This window comes from Danio rerio, chromosome 13, assembly GCF_049306965.1.
Source record: "Danio rerio strain Tuebingen ecotype United States chromosome 13, GRCz12tu, whole genome shotgun sequence".
In the NCBI taxonomy this organism is placed as follows: Eukaryota; Metazoa; Chordata; class Actinopteri; order Cypriniformes; family Danionidae; genus Danio; species Danio rerio.
In genome coordinates this window covers 1,492,086-1,512,500 of record NC_133188.1, presented here as the reverse complement: position 1 = coordinate 1,512,500, position 20,415 = coordinate 1,492,086, and the positions used below count along the sequence as shown (strand labels likewise).

Here is a 20,415-nt window from a genome sequence, read left to right as displayed (position 1 = left end):
AAAAAAACACAGTTTTGCAAGCTCTGCTATGCACGTATTACGTACGGTTCGTCCGATAGACAACACCGGCATCGCGATCCTCCGCCCGCCCCCGTTGCAAATCCGCTCGTGAAAAGTTCACACTCAGGCCCTGTTTACACTGTCTTTGTTTTTAAATGGCATTTTAGAACGACAACGATTTGACATCCACAGTGGCGTGTAGCATTTCTGAGCAGCCCTCCTTCCTCTCTACCTCTGAAAATGCACATCACGTGACCACACAGACACAGACGCACACACAGCCATGCGCTCGAGACAGCAGGTCCAGGCAGTCAGAGGACTGCTTCAATCTTTCACTCACTTGTACTTCGTCATTTTAGCGAACACCTCAGATACTGTTGGCTGGTTCCTGTTGGTTGTGCGTCTTTTTTACCGACGCCATTATAACGACACAGATCACTGCCTATTCACGAGTCCCGCAAAAAAAGTGATTGACAGGTTGTAATTATGTGTGTATCCTGCCTTTATTCATTTACTGTATGATTTGTTTATGGGTAAAACAAAGACCATGCAGGTCAGGTAGTTTAAACAGTAGGCTACAAATAAATAATTGGTCATTAATTAATTAATTATTCATAATCGAATCGAATCGAGGATTTGGGGGATCGTGACACCTTTAATTTGTACGAATTCGTACGAGTTCAGTTGTTAGAAATTGTACGATTTTAAAAAGGGGGCGCGGCACCTAACCCCACCCCTAAACCCAACCGTCATTGGGCGATGAGCAGATCGTACTAAAATGTACGAATTAGATCGTACAAATATGTACGAATTAGCTACTAAATGAAAAAGTTACGAATTGCCGTGAGATTGTGTTGTCCCATCACACATTTTTATAATCGCATCATCTTATAACTTATTAAAATTCTTTTTTGCGCAGTGCAACAACTTCACACATCTACAATGATAAAAACAAATCTGAGGCTGTCTTTGTGTGAGGATCTGGGCAATTTCCCCGAGCTTAATAGCCGTATCAATGAGAACAAAAAGCTGATTTTCCAGCAGCAGCTGATGAAGCGCTGATCATCCATCCACACGCTCAACAGAACACAAGAGAGAAAGAGAGAAGGGGGGAGTCCTGAAAACAAGAGAGGCCGAATGATGGACTGAAGAGCGGCAGCTGATGCTTCAACAGCACATCAATGCGGGATTCATAGCCAAATATAGGTTAAGCTTCTTTCAGCAGTGTTTTAGCCCACTTTAAGTCCCGACAATGGCTTTATGTAAGACTGTGATTGTTGTCAAACACACACAATGTTTTGTTCAGCCGGTTTTCTATCACTGTTGTCAAAACAGTTCGATTTCGTCATAATGTTTGCTTTGATTTTACTTAATTAAACTAGAAATCTGAGAAATCAATGCTCAAAAATGATTTTCTTATTTAGAGTGTCTTGTTTCTAATCCAAAAATATTACAATTCTTAATTTGAGAAGCATTTTCTAGACAAGTAACAAATATTGCCTTTTATTCAGAAATAAAAACTACAAATTAAATGAGTTTTTCTTTAAAACAAGCTAAATTATCTGCCAACAGGGTGAGAAAAATACCCTTGTGTTAAAAGCAAAACAAGATTATTTCCAAGCCAGGCTCATTTTAAAAATGTACCCCTATATACATTTCTGGAGAGCGCCAAATACATCCAACCTAGGCTCATTCTAAAAACGTAGTCCCGTGGACATTTCTGGAGACTGCGAAATATGTCCCGGGAGGTACGTATTTTTGCAGTTTTGGCGAGAAGCTTCTGTGTGCGCTTTTTCACCTCTCAAATGTCTCTCGCGAGTGCCGTTCCCACCTGCGCTGTTCTCGCGTAAACCCACCAGAGGCCGCTGTCGACCCACTGAATGACTGACTGGCCGATCGGCCAATCGACCGGCCCACCTACCCTCCTCCTTCCCTAAACCCGTCCAATTTTACCGATTGACCTCCCGCCCACTTACTTCCCTAAACCCAGCCAAAAGGTTTACAAAAGCCGTCCAGAAAAAAAAAGCCCTCGTCTGATTTTTACCACGTTTTTGGATTTTACCATATTCTCACCCTGTTGTTCACTCGTTTGCTTTATTTTTTGGATTCTGTTTTCGTCTTAACTTCTGGAACCACTCTTCCTTGGACTTGAACCCGGTCATCGTCGTCATCGTGGTCAACTCCTTTTTGTCTGCCAACGTACACGACGAGCTTACTGGACAAACTGGTTGCGGCGGGAAAGCCTTCCACACCGAGGTAAGCGGTCAGCCGGTAAGCACCAAAAGGAACGTCGACACATTGCACCGTAGCATTCGCGGGACTACGTTTTCAGAATAAGTTTGTGTTGAATACACAGGAGCTACGTTTTTTTTTTTAGCTATACGTTTTTTTTTTTTTTTTTTGCAGTTTTTGTTTTTGTGAATGCACTAGAGGCCGCTGTGTACGTCTTTTCAGATCTCAAATTTCTCTCTCTTTTTTTTTAGTAACAATAAAAAATATAAATAATCTGTCAATAACCTCATGTTAAAAGGAAAAACAAGATTATTTCAGGTCGGTGGGGGGGCGTTGTCGCTTACGAAAGTGAAAAGCGGGTGGGAGGGGGTTAAGGGGATGTCTGTAAGCCGCTTCTAGCAAGATGCCCATTTTCGTGCTATCCTTTTGCGGACAAAAGTGAAGAGTCGGGGGGCGGAGCAGCGGTCACCATGTAGCCTCTAGCAAGAAGCCGGAGTTTGTGCCGGCTCCTCACGCACAAAAATGAGGTGAGAGGGGGGGGGGGGGGGGTAGCTGCGGGCAAAGTGAAGAGCAAGCCTATGTTGATTATTTCGCTTACCCCATTAGCAGATTATTGCTTGTTTTAAGGAGAAACTCAATTAATTTTGACGTATTATTTCTGAAAACAAATACACTATTGCTTCTTGTCTATAGAAAATGCTTCTTGATTTAGTAATCTTTAGATATTTGGACTAGAAACTTAGGAAAAGCCTTTTTATTTTAGACAGTTGTTTTCTTTTCTTTTTTAAAGATCCATATTTCATCATTTCTTATTTAAGCCTCATCTGAACAATCCAGATGCATGCTTTCCCAAATGATGCATGACTTAAAACATGAAGTCCAACAACATGCAGGAATCCAGAGTGACACACCAACACAAAAATGTCGTGTTTAAGAGGTGAGGTCAACTTCTCTAAAACATGCACGGTTTATTACAAGCTAAGCTCTATCGATTTTATCTGGAGCACTTGTGTTTTACTAAACCCGGAGCATTCCTGAACGAAGCGGGTCATTTAAAGGGTCAGTTCACCCCAAAAAAGGAATATTCTGTCATCATTTACGTGTTCTTGTTTCAACCCTGAGTTCATTCTTCTGTTGAACACTGAAGAAGATATTCTGAAGAATGCCGGAAACCTGTAACCATTCACTTCAATAGTAAGAAATAAAATTGTATGGAAGTCAATGGTTACAGGTTTTTAACTTTCTTCAAACTATCTTCTTTTGTGTTTAACAGATGAAAGGAACTCATTAAGGTCTCAAACAAGTAAAGAGTGAGTAAATGATGACAGAAATGCACTTTCGGGGTGAACCGTCCCTTAAAACAAGCACATGCTATGACAAAAGCACTGCAGAATCCTTGATATAGTCCTTCTGAAGCATTATTTTAACTACGGCAGGACTGAATGTTGAAGAAAAAACTGAACTAGCAAACAGCTAATAGTAAGAATGACTATTGTTGTTAGTGAATGGAGAGGCCTCAACCATAGCACTGGCTAGCAGGGCAAAGAGCAGAAGTCAGACCCCAATACTTTTAATAGGGCCGCTACGCTACACGGCCCCCCTCCGGGTCCCAGCTGGCTCCCCAAATCCCAAACAATGCCCCATATCAGCTGACGGAGGCTTTTGTTAGCACCAGATGCTCTTCATCATACTAGTGAAAGCTCCAACACGTGGCTAAAGACCAAAACCAAATACAATGGAAGTCAATGGTTACAGGTTTCCAACATTTTTCAAAACATCTTCTTTTGTGTTCAACAGAGAAAAGGAGCTCTTAAAGGTCTGGAACAAGTAAATGACGACAGAAATGTACTTTTGGGGTGAACCATCCTTCAAAAGCGAGCACAAGCTACGAAAAACACTGCAGAATACTTAATATAGTCCTTCTGAATCTAAAATGAGTCTGAATCTTCTACTAAAATTGTGGCTATATACTCTAACTACACTGTAAAAGCAATGCCCCATATCAGCTGATGGGCTTTTTTTAGCACCGGATGCTCTTCATCATACTAGTGAAATGAAATCTCCAACACATGGCTAACAGACCAAAAGCAAATACCATGGAAGTCAATGGTTACAGGTTTCCAACATTTTTCTAAATATCTTCTTTTGTGTTAAACAAAGGAAAGGAGCTCATAAAGGTCTCAAACAAGTAAAGAGTGAGTAAATGATGACAGAAATGCACTTTTGGAGTGAACCGTCCCTTAAAGCGAGCACACGCTAAAACAAAAACACTGCAGAATCTTTAATATAGTCCTTCTGAATCTAAAATGAGTCTGAATCTTCTACTAAAATTGTGGCTATATACTCTAACTACAGTGTAAAAGCAATGCCTCATATCAGCTGACCGGCTTTTGTTAGCACCAGATGCTCTTCATCATACTAGTGAAAGCTCCAACACGTGGCTAAAGATCAAAACCAAATACAATGGAAGTCAATGGTTACAGGTTTCAAACATTTTTCAAAATATCTTCTTTTGTGTTCAACAGAGGAAAGAAGCTCTTAAAGGTCTGGAACAAGTAAATGATGACAGAAATGTACTTTTGGGGTGAACCATCCTTCAAAAGCGAGCACAAGCTACGAAAAACACTGCAGAATACTTAATATAGTCCTTCTGAATCTAAAATGAGTCTGAATCTTCTACTAAAATTGTGGCTATATACTCTAACTACACTGTAAAAGCAATGCCCCATATCAGCTGATGGGCTTTTTTTAGCACCGTATGCTCTTCATCATACTAGTGAAATGAAATCTCCAACACGTGGCTAACAGACCAAAAGCAAATACCATGGAAGTCAATGGTTACAGGTTTCCAACATTTTTCTAAATATCTTCTTTTGTGTTAAACAAAGGAAAGGAGCTCATAAAGGTCTCAAACAAGTAAAGAGTGAGTAAATGATGACAGAAATGTACTTTTAGGGTGAACCATCCCTTAAAGCGAGCACACGCTAAAACAAAAACACTGCAGAATCTTTAATATAGTCCTTCTGAATCTAAAATGAGTCTGAATCTTCTACTAAAATTGTGGCTATATACTCTAACTACAGTGTAAAAACAATGCCTCATATCAGCTGACCGGCTTTTGTTAGCACCAGATGCTCTTCATCATACTAGTGAAAGCTCCAACACGTGGCCAAAGATCAAAACCAAATACAATGGAAGTCAATGGTTACAGGTTTCCAGCATTTTTCAAAATATCTTCTTTTGTGTTTAACAGAGGACAGGAGCTCTTAAAGGTCAAAAAACAAGTAAATGATGACAGAAATGTACTTTTGGAGTGAACCATCCCTTAAAGCGAGCACACGCTAAAACAAAAACACTGCAGAATACTTAATATAGTCCTTCTGAATCTAAAATGAATCTGAATCTTCTACTAAAATTGTGGCTATATACTCTAACTACAGTGTAAAAGCAATGCTCCATATCAGCTGACGGAGGCTTTTGTTAGCACCAGTTGCTCTTGATCATACTAGTGAAAGCTCCAACACGTGGCTAAATATCAAAACCAAATACAATGGAAGTCAATGGTTACAGGTTTCCAACATTTTTCAAAATGTTTTCTTTTGTGTTTAACAGAGGACAGGAGCTCTTAAAGATCTGGAACAAGTAAATTATGACAGAAATGTACTTTTGGACTGAACCGTCCCTTAAAGCGAGCACACGCTAAAACAAAAACACTGCAGAATCCTTAATATAGTCCTTCTGAATCTAAAATGACTCTGAATCTCCTACTAAAATTGTGGCTATATACTCTAACTACAGTGTAAAAGCAATGCTCCATATCAGCTGACAGGCTTTTGTTAGCACCAGTTGCTCTTGATCATACTAGTGAAAGCTCCAACACGTGGCTAACAGACCAAAAGTAAATACTATAGAAGTCAATGGTTACAGATTTAAAACATTTTTCTAAATATCTTATTTACAGGAACAAGTAAAGAATGAGTAAATGATGACAGAAATGTATTAAAGCAAGTACACGCTTCGACAAACGGACTGGAGAATTCTTGTTATGCTACTTCTGAATCATTCTAAAACTAAAGCTATACACTCACCGGCCACTTTAATAGGTACACCTGTCCAACTGCTCATTAACGCAAATTTCTAATCAGCCAATCGCATGGCAGCAACTCAATGCATTTAGACATGCAGACATGGTCAAGACGATCTGCTGCAGTTCAAACTGAGCATCAGAATGGATAAGAAAGGGGATTTAAGTAACTTCGAATGTGGCATGGTTGTTGGTACCAGACGGGCTGGTCTGAGTATTTCAGAAACTGCTGATCTACTAGGATTTTCACGCACAACCATCTCTAGGATTTACAGAGAATGGTCCAACAAAGAGGAAATATCCAGTGAGCGGCAGTTCTGTGGGTGCAAATGCCTTGTTGTGGTCAGAGGAGAATGGCCAGACTGGTTCCAGCTGATAGAAAGGCAACAGTAACTCAAATAAGCACTCGTTACAGCCGAGGTCTGCAGAAGAGCATCTCTGAACAAACAACACGGCCAACCTTGAGGCGGATGGGCTACAGCAGCAGAAATGTTTTAATTTGTACCTATAAATGTATAGGTTGGCACCTCTACCCAGTCAGATCGCTACAACACATCAAATCTTACCTTGAAGGACTCCAGTTGCTGATTAATGACTTCTGTTTCCAATCCGACAGACCCCTGGGACTCCTCTTGCCTTTCCGCAGTGCTCAGGTTGCTGGTAAACTCCTGCGTCTTGCTGTAAAACTCCTCCAGATGACCGAGCGTCTCCTCAACCTGCTCCTTTCTCGCGGTGGCTCTGTCCATCAGCTTTCCACACTGTTTTCCAAGCGTCTCCAAGTCTCTCCTCAGACCCAGCAGATCCGGCGAAGCCTCCGACTCCAGCATCTTCCTGCAACTGTCTCTCCCGTTGGATGTGTTGCGCGTCAGATCCTGAAGCTTGGCTACGAACGCTTCGATGGCACTTTTCTGATCTCTCAAGATCTCAAGATCTCGTCCCACAGGAGCCATGCCATCTAGCTCATCGTCCAAGTCTGCGAAGCTTGCAAACATCTCCCGAATGCTGTTCTGGAACTGTCCGATTCCAAGAAGTTTGCTCTCCAAACTGGAGCAAGCATCGTCCACCTTTTTACTAATGGACATGTGGTCTTTTTCCAGGCTGTCTGCTTGCAGAAGAAGATCTGTAACACCTTCGGCCTCGCATGCATCAACAACGAGTCCTTGTGCGATACTTTTGAGATGCTCGATCTGCTTGTGGACGCTCTCCAAAGCGTTCTGCTGAGCCTTCATATTGCTCAGGCTTTTATTGCTGAAAGCCTGGACACCCAATGAGGAGTGAACATCCAGCACTTTCCTTGCGCTCTCCAATTGTCCTTTAGCTTCCTTCTGGAGGTCATTGAACTCTTTCAGCTTCTGCGAGATGCTTTCTAACGCCTCTCGCTTGAGCGTCAGATCTTCCGTCAGCTTATCAGCTCTTTTACCAATTGATAGCTTGTCCTCCTTAATTGCATCTCCATCTGTTGTGATGACCTCCAGGAGGCCGTCTGCCGCACTGTTCATCATTTCTATGTGTCCTCTATGCTTATCGATGTCCTTCTGGATGGCCTTTAATTGCGAGAGCGATCCTTCAATCTCGACCGAGCTTACGCTGAGCTTCACCGTGTTCTCCGTGTCTTCACACTCCTGCAACCACGAGTTCAGCTTCTCAGCGTTCTCCTTGTATTTCAGTGCCCTCTGCATTGCCGTCTGAAGCTTTTCTGCTTGTTCCGCGTTGCTTTTCTTCACATCTTCCCAGTTGGACTTTAAAGCAGAGAGCTGTCCTTGAAGAGCCACCTTTTCTGCGCCTTCGGTGCTCTGGAGGAGAGCTTCTCCCTCTTTCATGATGGTTCTGTAAGGTTCTTCGTGGTCATTAATGGTTTTCTGAACAGCGCTGTTGTCTTTGAGACTCTGTTTGAGCTTCTGCACATCAGCAGAGATGGGTTGTGGATTGCATTGGTCTTGTAGAGTTTGATTCAGCCAGGATTGGAAGTCTTTCGATGTCTGGTGGAACTGCTGAGAGCTGGCGAAAGCCGAGTTGAGCTGCTCGATCCGCTTAGCTGGCGAACACAAGATGAAATATAACATTGTTACATTAGAAATCTTGGTCAGACGTCATTTTAAGATAAGATTTTAGTTGTTAACAACCCAATAACTATGACTTTTGCTTCAATAGACATCTTATTTGCTGCTTAATAATAGTTATTAAGGTAATAGTTGGGTTTAGGCAGCTTGCCTGGTGAACACTAGGTAAAATATAACATTGTTACATAAAAATTCTTGGTCAGGATTCATTTTATGGTACAATTTTTTTGTATTAACAAACCAATAACTACAATTTTTGCATCAGTAAACTAATAATTAGATGCTTATTAATAGTTATTAAGGTAATAGTTGGGTTTAGGCAGCTCGTCTGGTGAACACAAGGTAAAATTTAGCATTTGTTACATAATAAATCTAGGTCAGACTTCATTTTATGGTACAATTCTTGGTATTAACAAACCAATAACTATGACTTTTGCCTTAATAAACTGATAATTTGCTGCTTATTAATAGTTATTAAGGTAATAGTTGGGTTTAAGCCGCTTGCCTGGTGAACACAAGGTAAAATTTAGCATTTGTACCATAAGAAATCTTGGTTAGAATTTCATTTTAGGATACAATTCTAGCTATTATCAACCCAATAACTATGACTTGCCTCAATAAACATCTAATTTGCTGCCTTTTAATAGATATTAAGGTAATAGTTGGGTTTAGGACGCTTGTATGGTGAACACAAGGTAAAAAATAATATTGTTATTTTAGAAATCTTGGTCAGACTTCATTTCAGGGTATAATTCTTGGTATTAACAAAAACAAAACTATGATTTTTGCCTCAATAAGCTGATGATTTGTTGCTTATTAATAGTTATTAAGGTAATAGTTGCTGCTATTCTGGTGAAAACAAGGTAAAATATAACATTGCTATATAACAAATCTAGGTCAGACTTTATTTTAAAGTACAATTCTAGCTATCAACAACACAACAACTATAACTTTTGCTTTAATAGACATCTAATTTGCTGCTTATTAATAGTTATTAAGGTAATAGTTGGGTTTAGGCAGCTCGTCTGGTGAACACAAGGTAAAATTTAGCATTTGTTACATAATAAATCTTGGTCAGACTTCATTTTATGGTACAATTCTTGGTATTAACAAACCAATAACTATGATTTTTGCCTTAATAAACTGATAATTAGATACTTATTAATAGTTATTAAGGTAATAGTTGGGTTTAAGCCGCTTGCCTGGTGAACACAAGGTAAAATTTAGCATTTGTACCATAAGAAATCTTGGTCAGACTTCATTTTAGGATACAATTCTAGCTATTATCAACCCAATAACTATGACTTGCCTCAATAAACATCTAATTTGCAGCTTAATAATAGATATTAAGGTAATAGTTGGGTTTAGGACGCTTGTCTGGTAAACACAAGGTAAAAAATAATATTGTTATTTAAGAAATCTTGGTCAGACTCCATTTTAGGGTATAATTCTTGGTATTAACAAAAACAAGACTATGATTTTTACCTTAATAAGCTGATTATTTGTTGCTTATTAATAGTCATTAAGGTAATAGTTTAGGCTGCTTGTCTGGTAAACACAAGGTAAAATTTAACATTGCTATATAATAAATCTTGGTCAGACTTTGTATTAAGGTGCAATTCTAGCTATCAACAACCCAATAACTATAACTTTTGCTTTAATAAACTGATAACTTGCTGCTTAATAATAGTTATTAAGGTAGTAGTTGGGTTTAGGCTGCTATTCTGGTGAAACAAGGTAAAATATAACATTGCTATGTAACAAATCTTGGTCAGACTTCATTTTAAAGTACAATTCTAGCTATCAACAACACAATAACTATGACTTTTGCCTCAATACTTGGCTAATTTGCTGCTTATTAATAGTTATTAAGGTAATAGTTGGGTTTAGGACGCTTGTCTGGTGAACACAAGGTAAAATATAACTTCGTTACATAAGAAATCTTGGTCAGACTTCATTTTAGGGTACAATTCTAGCTATGATGGGATGTGGAATAAGATCACGCACTTTAAAGTACTAATAAACAGCAAATATCTTAATTATAATAATAAGACCAACCCAGGCTCATTGGATATATGCGCAATACGTGAAATACGTTTTAAATCTATATTTTTGAGAATATCAAATGTGTTACTGGGCTATATTTTCTCATGCATGCCACATACTGGTCATACCTTCTCATACATGTGCGTTAGAATTTAGGGGTTTTTCATGAGTATATCACCCATCGACTGACCCGCACCCTAATATAGTTGTGTTTCTAAAGTAGAAATTTTGCGTGTCACAGATCACAGATGGTTAGTACAAGAACTCCTTCTCACATGGAAAAGATTGCTTTTATCACACGCCGCGTCATGTTTTAGTTAGGACATGGTAGGGTCCTTTAATAGTAAGAAATAGCTTTCTTCAATATTAGCTTTCTTAAATATTAATAATTAAAAATGTATGATATAAATATACATTTGACAGCCCCAAAGTGCTTCGTGCCACAGTTTTGCATTCAATTGTCCCATTCAATGATAGGAAAAACAACATTTAACATTTGTAGCCTAAAAAAATGTAAAAATAAACATATAATTTGTATAGTTTGACCTTTAGTAACATCTAAAATAGTCACTACATATCCTCCAAACACTGAAAATGTACACATTTTATTAATAAATTAGGTGCAATTTAAATAAATTCATAAATTAGAACCAAGTATTACCAAACTACCGAAAAGTTAATCCAACATCATATTGACGTCAAATACTGACATTTATTCGTCAGGCATGGCAACCAAAATCCTACATCTGATAGACGTCATAGTGGTAACCATAACATGACGTCAAGCTGTAACATCATTAGATGTTGATATTTGGTTGATTTTAGGTTGTGTTGGAAAGTGACCAAAATCCAACGTCGAGTCAACATCTTAAACCAACATCGTATTGACGTCAAATACTGATACATTTATTCGTCAGGTATGGCAACCAAACATCTGATAGACGTCATGGTGGTAACGTCCACACAACGAAAAGCTGTGACATCATTAAACGTTGATATTTGGTTGATTTTAGATTGGATGTTGGACATGGACATAAACCAATACGTTGGGTTCTGACGTCAACCCGATTTTTATTTCCAAATAAAATGCAACCTCCCTATGACATTGGGCTACACGGTCAATCTGACGTCATGTTGGCATCCTGTGCCTACATCCAATCAGCTTGCAGTAGAAAAAAACAAGCCACGCCCACTGTTTTCTCATTCAATATTCTATTTCTGTAGGAACTGCGTCACAATACGAAAAACAGAAACGGTCCAAGCTTGCGAACTTTAAAGAGTAGCTGAAGTAAACTCCAATACCTGCTTTCTCCTCGAGTTGTCTGAATGGTTTCGTGACGCTCTCCAGCTGTTTACTAAGATCTGCTCTGAGATATTCTTCAGTAATCATCTTGGAAAGCTCTGCGCAGATGCATTCGGCCTCCTTCAGCCTCTTCTTCTCCTCTCGCAGCTGAGAAAGCATCTCATTGGTGGCCTGGATCTGCTTCTTGACTTCATCAGGTCTGCTGCTGAGGCTCTGCTGGTTATTCAGCTCAGTCTCCAAGCAAGTGGCGCTTTTACTGAGGCTCTGCAGGAGCTGCTGGAATTGAGTGGTCTTCCCGACAGCTCGTTCAATGAGAGCGTGTCTTTCAGAAAGCTGACCCGTCAAAGCCTGCCACTTCTGGGAAAGAGACGCCAGCTGATCCTGGACCTGCTGTACTGCTGGATCCTGCTTCTCTGATGCGCTGCTGGTGATTGATGCGGCGGCTTCGGTTAATTTCTCATACTGAGGCTTGCGGCTGTCAAACTCCTGCAGGAGGATCTAATTAAAGAAACAACACGGTACATTAGTAGTGCTGGGCAAAAGGTAATTAACACATTACCAACAAAATAACCATTTGTTTTGACGTATATTTAAGGGTGTGTGCTGCGCATATTTATTATGTATATATAAATACCAACCCAAGCTCATTATGAAAACGTAGTCCCGCGGACGTTTCTGGAGACAGCGGAATACGTCCCGGGGGGTACGTACGGGCGCGTTTATTTTTGTCAAGCGAACGCTGCGGGGCAGTGTGACGCTGTTCCCTTTCGCGCTTGCCTTACCTCCTTGTGGAGGGCTTCCCCGCTGCAACCCGTTTGTCCACTCAGCTAAGCGTGTACGTCGGCAGGCTCGAGATGCAATGAGGAGTCGACCACGGCGACCGGTTTCGAGTCCGGGAAAGAGCGGTTCCAGCAATCAGGTAAGACAAAAACAGAATCCCAAAAATTAAGTGAACGAGTTTCGTGACAGGGTGAGAACGCGGCGAAATCTGAAAACGCGGTAGAAAAAAAAATCTGGGCTTTTCTTTTTTTGGACGGCTTTTGTAAACTGTTGCTCGGGTTTAGGGAAGCGAGCAGGCGGGCGGGTCGATCGGTAAAATTGGTTGGGTTCAGCGAAGGAGGAGGGCGGGTCGGCCGATTGGCCGGTTGCGCAGTCAATCATGCGGTCAGTCGGACAGCGGCCTCTCGCGGATTCGCGAAAACAAAAACTGCAGCCGTACAAACCCGCCCGGGACATATTCCGCGGTCTCCAGAAACGTCCGCGGGGCTACGTTTCCACAATGAGCCCGGGTTGATAAATACACACATGCATGCATTTTCTCCACCCTTACTCTACACACATAACCTCTAATATTATTAATTCTTGACAGACCACCTGTAGAAAACACATCCTTTCACCCCTCGGACACTTTAACCGGCACATTCAGTCTACCTGTACTTGCTGCTTTTGTGTCTTCAGCATGTTGGGATCCACAGATAAGGGTCCCAGGACGCCCATCATCAGCTCCTTCTCCTGCAGCCACTGCGAGAGCTGCGGTCGGGTCGTCTGGAAGAGCTCCAGCATGCGGGACGACTCCTCCAGGTGCTGCTTCCGGATCTCCATTGACCCCTTGACCTCCTCCCATCCAGCATCTGTGTGTGAAGAGCAGCACACATCCCTCCATCACTCCCAGCGCAATACTGGTCAAGATCATTACATATAGTAACATAATAGTAACATATGCAAAAATTATCATATTAATTATATAATATAAGAATAATGCAATATTTTATAGTGACATTTGTTTTTATTAGTTTTTTTTATTTCAATACCGTTTTTGAATTTGTTTTGCATTTCAGAGATGTTCATTGTAGTTTAGCATGGTTTTATTATAGCTTTATATTTTAGAAAAACATTTCTATTTAGTTTTTAGTTTTCTATATATATACAGTGCGTGAAACTCTAAACTGAGCTCAGATACATTCTGTCTCCACTGATCATTCTGGAGATGTTTCAGCAGCTTCATTGGAGTTCACCTGTGCTCAGTTCAGCTGATTGGACATGATCTGAAAAGGCTACACCTGTCTATATAAGGGCCCAGGGTTGACAGTGCATGTCAAAGCACAAACCAAGCATGAAGACAAAGGAACTGTCTGTAGATCTCCGAGACAGGATTGTCTGGAGGCACAAGGCTGGGGAAGCTTACAGAAACATTTCTGCTGCTCTGAAAGTTCCAATGAGCACAGCGGCCTCCATCATCCGTAAGTGGAAGATGTTTGACCACCAGGACTCTTCCTAGAGCTGGCCGGCCATCTAAGCTGAGTGATTGGGGAAAAGGGCCTTAGTCAGGGAGGTGATCAATAACCCGATGGTCACTCTGTCTGAGATCCAGCGTTCTTCTGTGGAGAGAGGAGAACCTTAGAGAAGGACAACCATCTGTACAGCAATCCACCAATCAGGCATCTGTATGGTAGAGAGGCCAGACGGAAGACACTCCCCGCCTGGAGTTTGCCATCTGAAGGACTCTCAGAGCATCAGAAACTAAACTCTCTGCTCTGATGAGACTCAAACTGAACTCTGGAGTGAACGCCAGGCGTTACGTTTGGAGAACAGCAGGCGGTGCTCATCAGCAGGCTAACAGCATCCCTACAGTGAAGCATGGTGGTGTTGGCATCATGCTGTGGGGATGTGTTTCAGCAGCAGGAACTGGAAGACTAGTCAGGATAGAGGGAAAGACAAATGCAGCGATGTACAGAGACATCCTGAATGAAGACCTGCACAAGAGTGCTCTTGACCTCAGACTGAGGCGATGGTTCATCTTCCAGCAGGACAACGACCCAAAGCACACCGCCAACATATCAACGGAGTGGCTTCACAACAACAACTCGGTGAATGCCCTTGAGTGGCCCAGCCAGAGCCCAGACCTAAAGCCTATTGAACATCTCTGGAGAGATCTGAAAATGGCTGTACACCGGCGCTTCCCATCCAACCTGATAGAGCTTGAGAGATACTGCAAAGAGAAACAGGCCAAAATTCCCAAAGACTGGTGTGCAGAGCTTGTGGCATCATATTCAGAAAGATTTGAGGCTGTAATTGCTGCCAAGGAAAGTATTGAGCATATATATAAATATATATATATATATATATATATATATGGGCCAGATTTCAGTTCACAGTTGTGCAGGAGATGAGTGTGTGTTTTTTGCACCTGGCCATCCGTCTGTCCGTCCACACCGCAGATAAAACAGATGAATGCCTTTGGATGTGATGGATGGATGCATACCTATCTGTGCCAGCATGTGCTTCCACTTTTGTGCGTCGGGTGAGTCCGGGTTCTCCTGGATCAAGCGCTGGAGATTCTCCCTCAGCTGCTGGAGCTGATCCTGCTTTTGCTTCATGTTCTCTTCAAAGACCTGCAGACAGACGCAATAATCAGCTGCTTCAGGACTGTTATAGAGATGATTATATGAAGGTTTGATGAGTAACTCAAGTATGAGGTGACATGAATAAAACCGTCGATTTATTTAGGCGGAAGCGGCAAGCTACAAGCTTTACATGTTTGCATCAGTTTTATATCTTCTAAATGTGAATTTATCACATTAATCTGCACATGCTCACTTATACATATCTAGAAAGCAAACAGTACTCGTACTAACTAAAATGTATACATATTAATAGGTTTTCTTTACCTTCTGCTGCTCCAGCTGTGATTTGACCGAGTCGTTCCCAGATGGGTGTCTCCTCCAGGATGCCGCCGTCTTCTTTGCATCCTCCATCCACTGACGCAGAGACTCGGCCTGTTCACAAACACCCTCAAATTTCTTCAGCAAAGCATTAAAGTCTGAAGACCGGCTCTTCAGCAGCTCCCCGAGATGATCATAATCCTTATTAATGCAGGACACGTTCTGCTGGACCGTCATCAGCTCTACATAATACAACAACAGATACACAGCGGTCACTAAATTAGTCAAAGCTTACAGCTTAAAATGCTGTTGTTACTAATATTGGTAACACTTTACCTGAAGGGGTGTTTATAAGCCCTTTATAATCATGCACTGTAAAATATCACACTTAATAGCAGCTGTCATAAGCAAGCTGATTATGATTATAAAGACGTCATGACAGTCTTATGAACACCCCCTTGAAGTAAACCCAAAACTAATCCATCATTAGCATGAACTTTCACCTTGGTTTGTCAGAAAGGCATGATTTCCTGGACCAGAACCATTGCTGACAACCGATCCTACAGAAAAAAAACACCGATATCCCGTCTGTTTGCATTCTCCAGAGACGGACTGAATGAGTGATCATGCAGAACACAGACGTGTGATGAATGTTTCGCTCCAATCTTAAAATACGCCGTGGCAATACCTGAGTTGTGATGTATCTTGGCTTTGGCTGGCGATGTCAAAACACTGATTAGGCTACACAGAGCAGATCCCTTGCTATTTATATCCTGGACCGCGGGAGATTTGGAGGTCCAGGCGTCCAGCAAGTCCTGCAGACAGAAGGAAAAGACCAGCAAATGTCTTTTAAGAACTCTACAACATACAGTTGCAGTCTTAATTATTCGCCCTCCTGTATATTTCCCAATTTCTGTTTAACAGTAGAGACTTTGTCGCACCCTTGGTATCCTTTATGCAGTGGAAACGCAAGCCTGATAAAAGTGACCCGTACTGACCTGTATCGTACAATACTGTACTAAGCCATATCTATATATTCGCATCGTACAATACTGTACTAAGCCATATCTATATATTCGCATTAAAAAGAAAATTTGTGCTTGATTTGGTTTTTTTAAAAGTTATGTATAAAAATTTTTGCATCTTATATTTGATGAAAAAAATTATGGGAACTGCAAGAAAGAAAAAAAAAAAATAATAAAATATATATATATATATATATATATATATATATATATATATATATATATATATATATATATATTATATTATATATATATATGTTTTTTTTCTTATATATATATATAATTTTATATTTTAATATTTTATTTTATATTATATATATATATTTTTTTTTTCATTTATTTATTTTTTTTTCATTTATCAAAAAAAAATTATACCAAATCTATGGATTTTTTTTTTTGATAAATGAAAAAAAAAAAAGAAATAAATGAAAAAAATTTTTTTATATATATATATATATATATATATATATATATATATATATATATATATATATATATATATATATATATATATTTTTTTTTTTTTTTTTTTAATCAAAAAAAAAAATCCATAGATTTGGTATAAATCTTAACATTTCCAAGACCTGGTACTAATATTAAAATACAAATTGAGGGTCGATAGATAACACAGAAGTAGTTGGGTTTAGGTATTGGGTAGAATAAGGAATGTAGAATAAGATCCTAAGTACTAATACATAACAATGAGCAGGTAATAAAGCACTAGTTAATAGTGAAACTGAAGTATTCCTGTTATTTCATTGCTGTTTTAGATCTTCTGTGCATTTATTTTCATTGTGTAATGCTGAATGATTTATTATCGTAGTGTAAGAGTGAACAGCAGGACTCACGTTGACCGTTTTCAGGTCAGTTCTCAGGCCCTGTTCACTGCAGTTGGGCTGAAGTGTTGGCACTCGCTCTTTTGTCTCCTCTAGCCACTTCATTAACACTCCTGCAGCCGCTCTGAACTCCTGCAGCTGATTCTGACATGACGAGACCTCCGCCATTCTGCAACACACAATCACACACACACACACAGAGCTTCAGTAAACAGCTCCACTTCTGGACACATGCAGAACTAACGCTATATTGATTATAATATTGTTTCATTAGAGCATATTCTTTAACCAACCTAGGCTCATTATTGATATGTATCCCTATATACATTTCCGGAGAGCATCAAATACGTCCCAGGAGCTACGTTTTTTGCAGTTTTTGTTTTCACGAATCCACCAGAGGCCGCTGTGAACGCTTTTTCAGATCTCAAATTTCACTCACGAGTGCCATTCATGCCTGCTGTTCTCATGTAAATCCACCAGAGGCCGCTGTCGACTGACTGACAGACTGACTGACCAATCTCCCCACTGGTAACAACACTAAACCCATCCCTATGAAGGTAAGCGGTCAGCTGGTAGTGCGCAAAGCAGGGGTGGCCAACCTGGAGAGCCACCTTCTTGCAGATTTCAGTTGCAACCCAGTTCAAACACACCTGCCTGTAGTTATCACGTGGTGTTCAAGTCCTAATTAATTGGTTCAGGTGTGTTTGATATGGGTAGCAACTGAACTCTGAGGAAGGTGGCTCTCCAGGAACAGGGTTGGCCACGCCTGGCGTAAAGGAACGGCATCATACTGCAGTTTTAAAGCCTCTGGCTACATAATTTGCGTTCTGCAGAAATGTACACAGGGCTACGCTTTCAGAATGAGCCTATGTTGTCTTAAACAGTCCTAGCTAATCAAACATTCTCTTAAAGTTTCATTTATTCAGTCAAACTTATTTATTCACCCAAAAAACTTGAGCTTCTTCCTTCTGTTGGACACAAAAGAAGCTTAGTTGCTTGAGGAATGCTGCAAAAAAACAGCCATTGACACCCATGGATATTCTTCAAAACATCTCCTTTTGTGTTTAACAGAAAAAAAATTCGTTCAATTTTGGTAGTATTTTTTTTTGTTTGTTTTCAGCTTTAATGCAATTAAAAAGCAGGGAAATACACAAACCAAGACAAAAAAAAATGATTAGGACACACTGGAATATTAGATTACAATGTTTTTGTTTAAGGGACGGTTCACCCAAAAATGAAAATCGTGTCATCATTTACTCACCATTTACTCATCCCAAACCTGTTTGAGTTTCTTCAGTTGCACATAAAAGAAGATATTTTGAAAAATGTTGGAAACCTGTATCCATGATTCACCTACAATTTGTTTTCCCTACAAACGAAGTCAATGGTTACAGGTTTCCAGCATTCCTCAAACCTTGAGACCACTTAAGGGAGAGCAAATGAGTAAGGGTGCGTTCACACCTGTGAATCGATTCAGTTGTTGCGAAACAGAGATTACAATTGTTACATTGTTGCTCTTTGCTCTTGGAGCGGTTCGCTTTCACACTGCAAAGTTTCTAATCGGACCAAAAGAGCTAAAACAAGTCACGTGCGAGTAAACTCTCCTCACATTGGTCAGAGTGTCAGGGTTTATTTTGCAGCGTCCCGCTCAGCTGTCAGGAGAGGTGGTGGTTTAGTGGTGATTGACAGGGTGCGCGCGCGACGTGTCTGAGGAGAGATGCGGTGGGGAGGGGTGAGAAGGGTGCGCGACGATGCCTATTTGAGGACCAGGAGGGAGACGCGAGATTACCGGGAGATCATCACTCGTTTGCGGGCATCCGGAGACTCGCAAAACTTCCCGCCCTACTTATAAATCTCTCTTCATATAGCCGTATGCCTATTACATATCCATAAAACACTGTGATATAACCGCGCTCGGATCGGATCGCTTTCTTACTGCAGTCAAACAGCTCCAGGGTTCGTTTCAATCGAGCCGAGACCACCTCATTCAAGCGATCTCAGAGCGATTACTTTGGCGTGGAACAGATCGCGATTGCCCTGTTCACATATGCCAAACGAACCGCGCTAACTTGGCAAACGAGACAAGTTCCGAAACAAAAGTGTAGGTGTGAAAGCAGCCTAAATGTTCAGTTTTGAACAAACTATTCCTTTAAGTGTAGATGTTATGCTATGTGCTCTGTTTTAATGACGTCATACTTCTCTGTCAGTGTCTCCTTGAGAGCGTTGAAGTTGTCAGAGATGTTCTTCATCTTGTTCTGGAGAAGATCTGCACTTCCTTCAGGACCGAGTTTACTGAGCTCTTCTGAGAGTTTGTGCAGAGTCTCCACGTCCTTCACATGCTGAGATAACTCCGCGCTCGTGTCCTACAAACAAACACTGTTACAACCTCAACGAGAGACATTCATGGATTATAATAAAGGCACACAGACGAGCTATCGGGGTTCAACATAAACAAAAAACCCTTTAGTTTAATAATAGTTCTTAGCCTTTATTATTATGTTAGATACCGAAGCCTGATATATATTATTTTATTAGACATGTTTACATTTCTGGAGTTTGCATGTTCTCTCTGCGTTCGCGTGGGTTTCCTCCGGGTGCTCCGGTTTCCCCCACAGTCCAAAGACATGTGGTACAGGTGAATTGGGTAGGCTAAATTGTCAGTAGTGTATGAGTGTGTGTGTGAATGTGTGTGTGGATGATTCCCAGAGATGGGTTGCGGCTGGAAGGGCATCCACTGCGTAAAAACTTGCTGGATAAGTTGGCGGTTCATTCCGCTGTGGCAAACCCCGGATTAATAAAGGGACTAAGCCGACAAGAAAATAAATGAATGTTTACATTTCTGAATGTAATATTTGTGAGATATTTAATGTAATCTGACCTACAGTATCCTCTGATTAGATATTTCAGCTTACTTTAGGTCAAACTATACAAGCTATGCATCTAATATGACTTTTCTTTTAGGATGTACTGTATGTAGAAACAAGCACAAGTCTTGTAAAACACTTACAATGTCTATCGGTGCTCTAGATCTGCCGCTTTCAGACTGTTCAATGATTATTTTCTCGCATAGACTGATTGCATTCACAATGGAATGAACCATTATAGGGGTAGTCAGATAAATATTGATATTATATATTATGTTAATGATTAACATTACTATTTAAAGG

The 20,415-nt window shown here is 40.4% G+C and overlaps 1 protein-coding gene across 50 annotated transcripts in view; it reads right to left on the bottom strand.

Moving 5' to 3' along the window:
- The window catches only part of dst (dystonin), a 291,360-nt gene that overhangs the window by 116,096 nt on the left and 154,849 nt on the right, over positions 1-20,415 (bottom strand). For all 50 annotated transcript variants that reach the window (XM_073920444.1, XM_073920447.1, XM_073920445.1 and 47 more), the window contains 9 exons: positions 19,445-19,611; positions 17,261-17,417; positions 16,076-16,202; positions 15,891-15,947; positions 15,394-15,629; positions 14,988-15,117; positions 13,157-13,356; positions 11,725-12,223; positions 6,883-8,351 (listed from right to left, as the gene is read on the bottom strand). In XM_073920444.1, the coding sequence (XP_073776545.1) occupies positions 6,883-8,351; positions 11,725-12,223; positions 13,157-13,356; positions 14,988-15,117; positions 15,394-15,629; positions 15,891-15,947; positions 16,076-16,202; positions 17,261-17,417; positions 19,445-19,611 (3,042 nt within the window). The remainder of the gene's footprint in view (positions 1-6,882; positions 8,352-11,724; positions 12,224-13,156; positions 13,357-14,987; positions 15,118-15,393; positions 15,630-15,890; positions 15,948-16,075; positions 16,203-17,260; positions 17,418-19,444; positions 19,612-20,415) is intronic.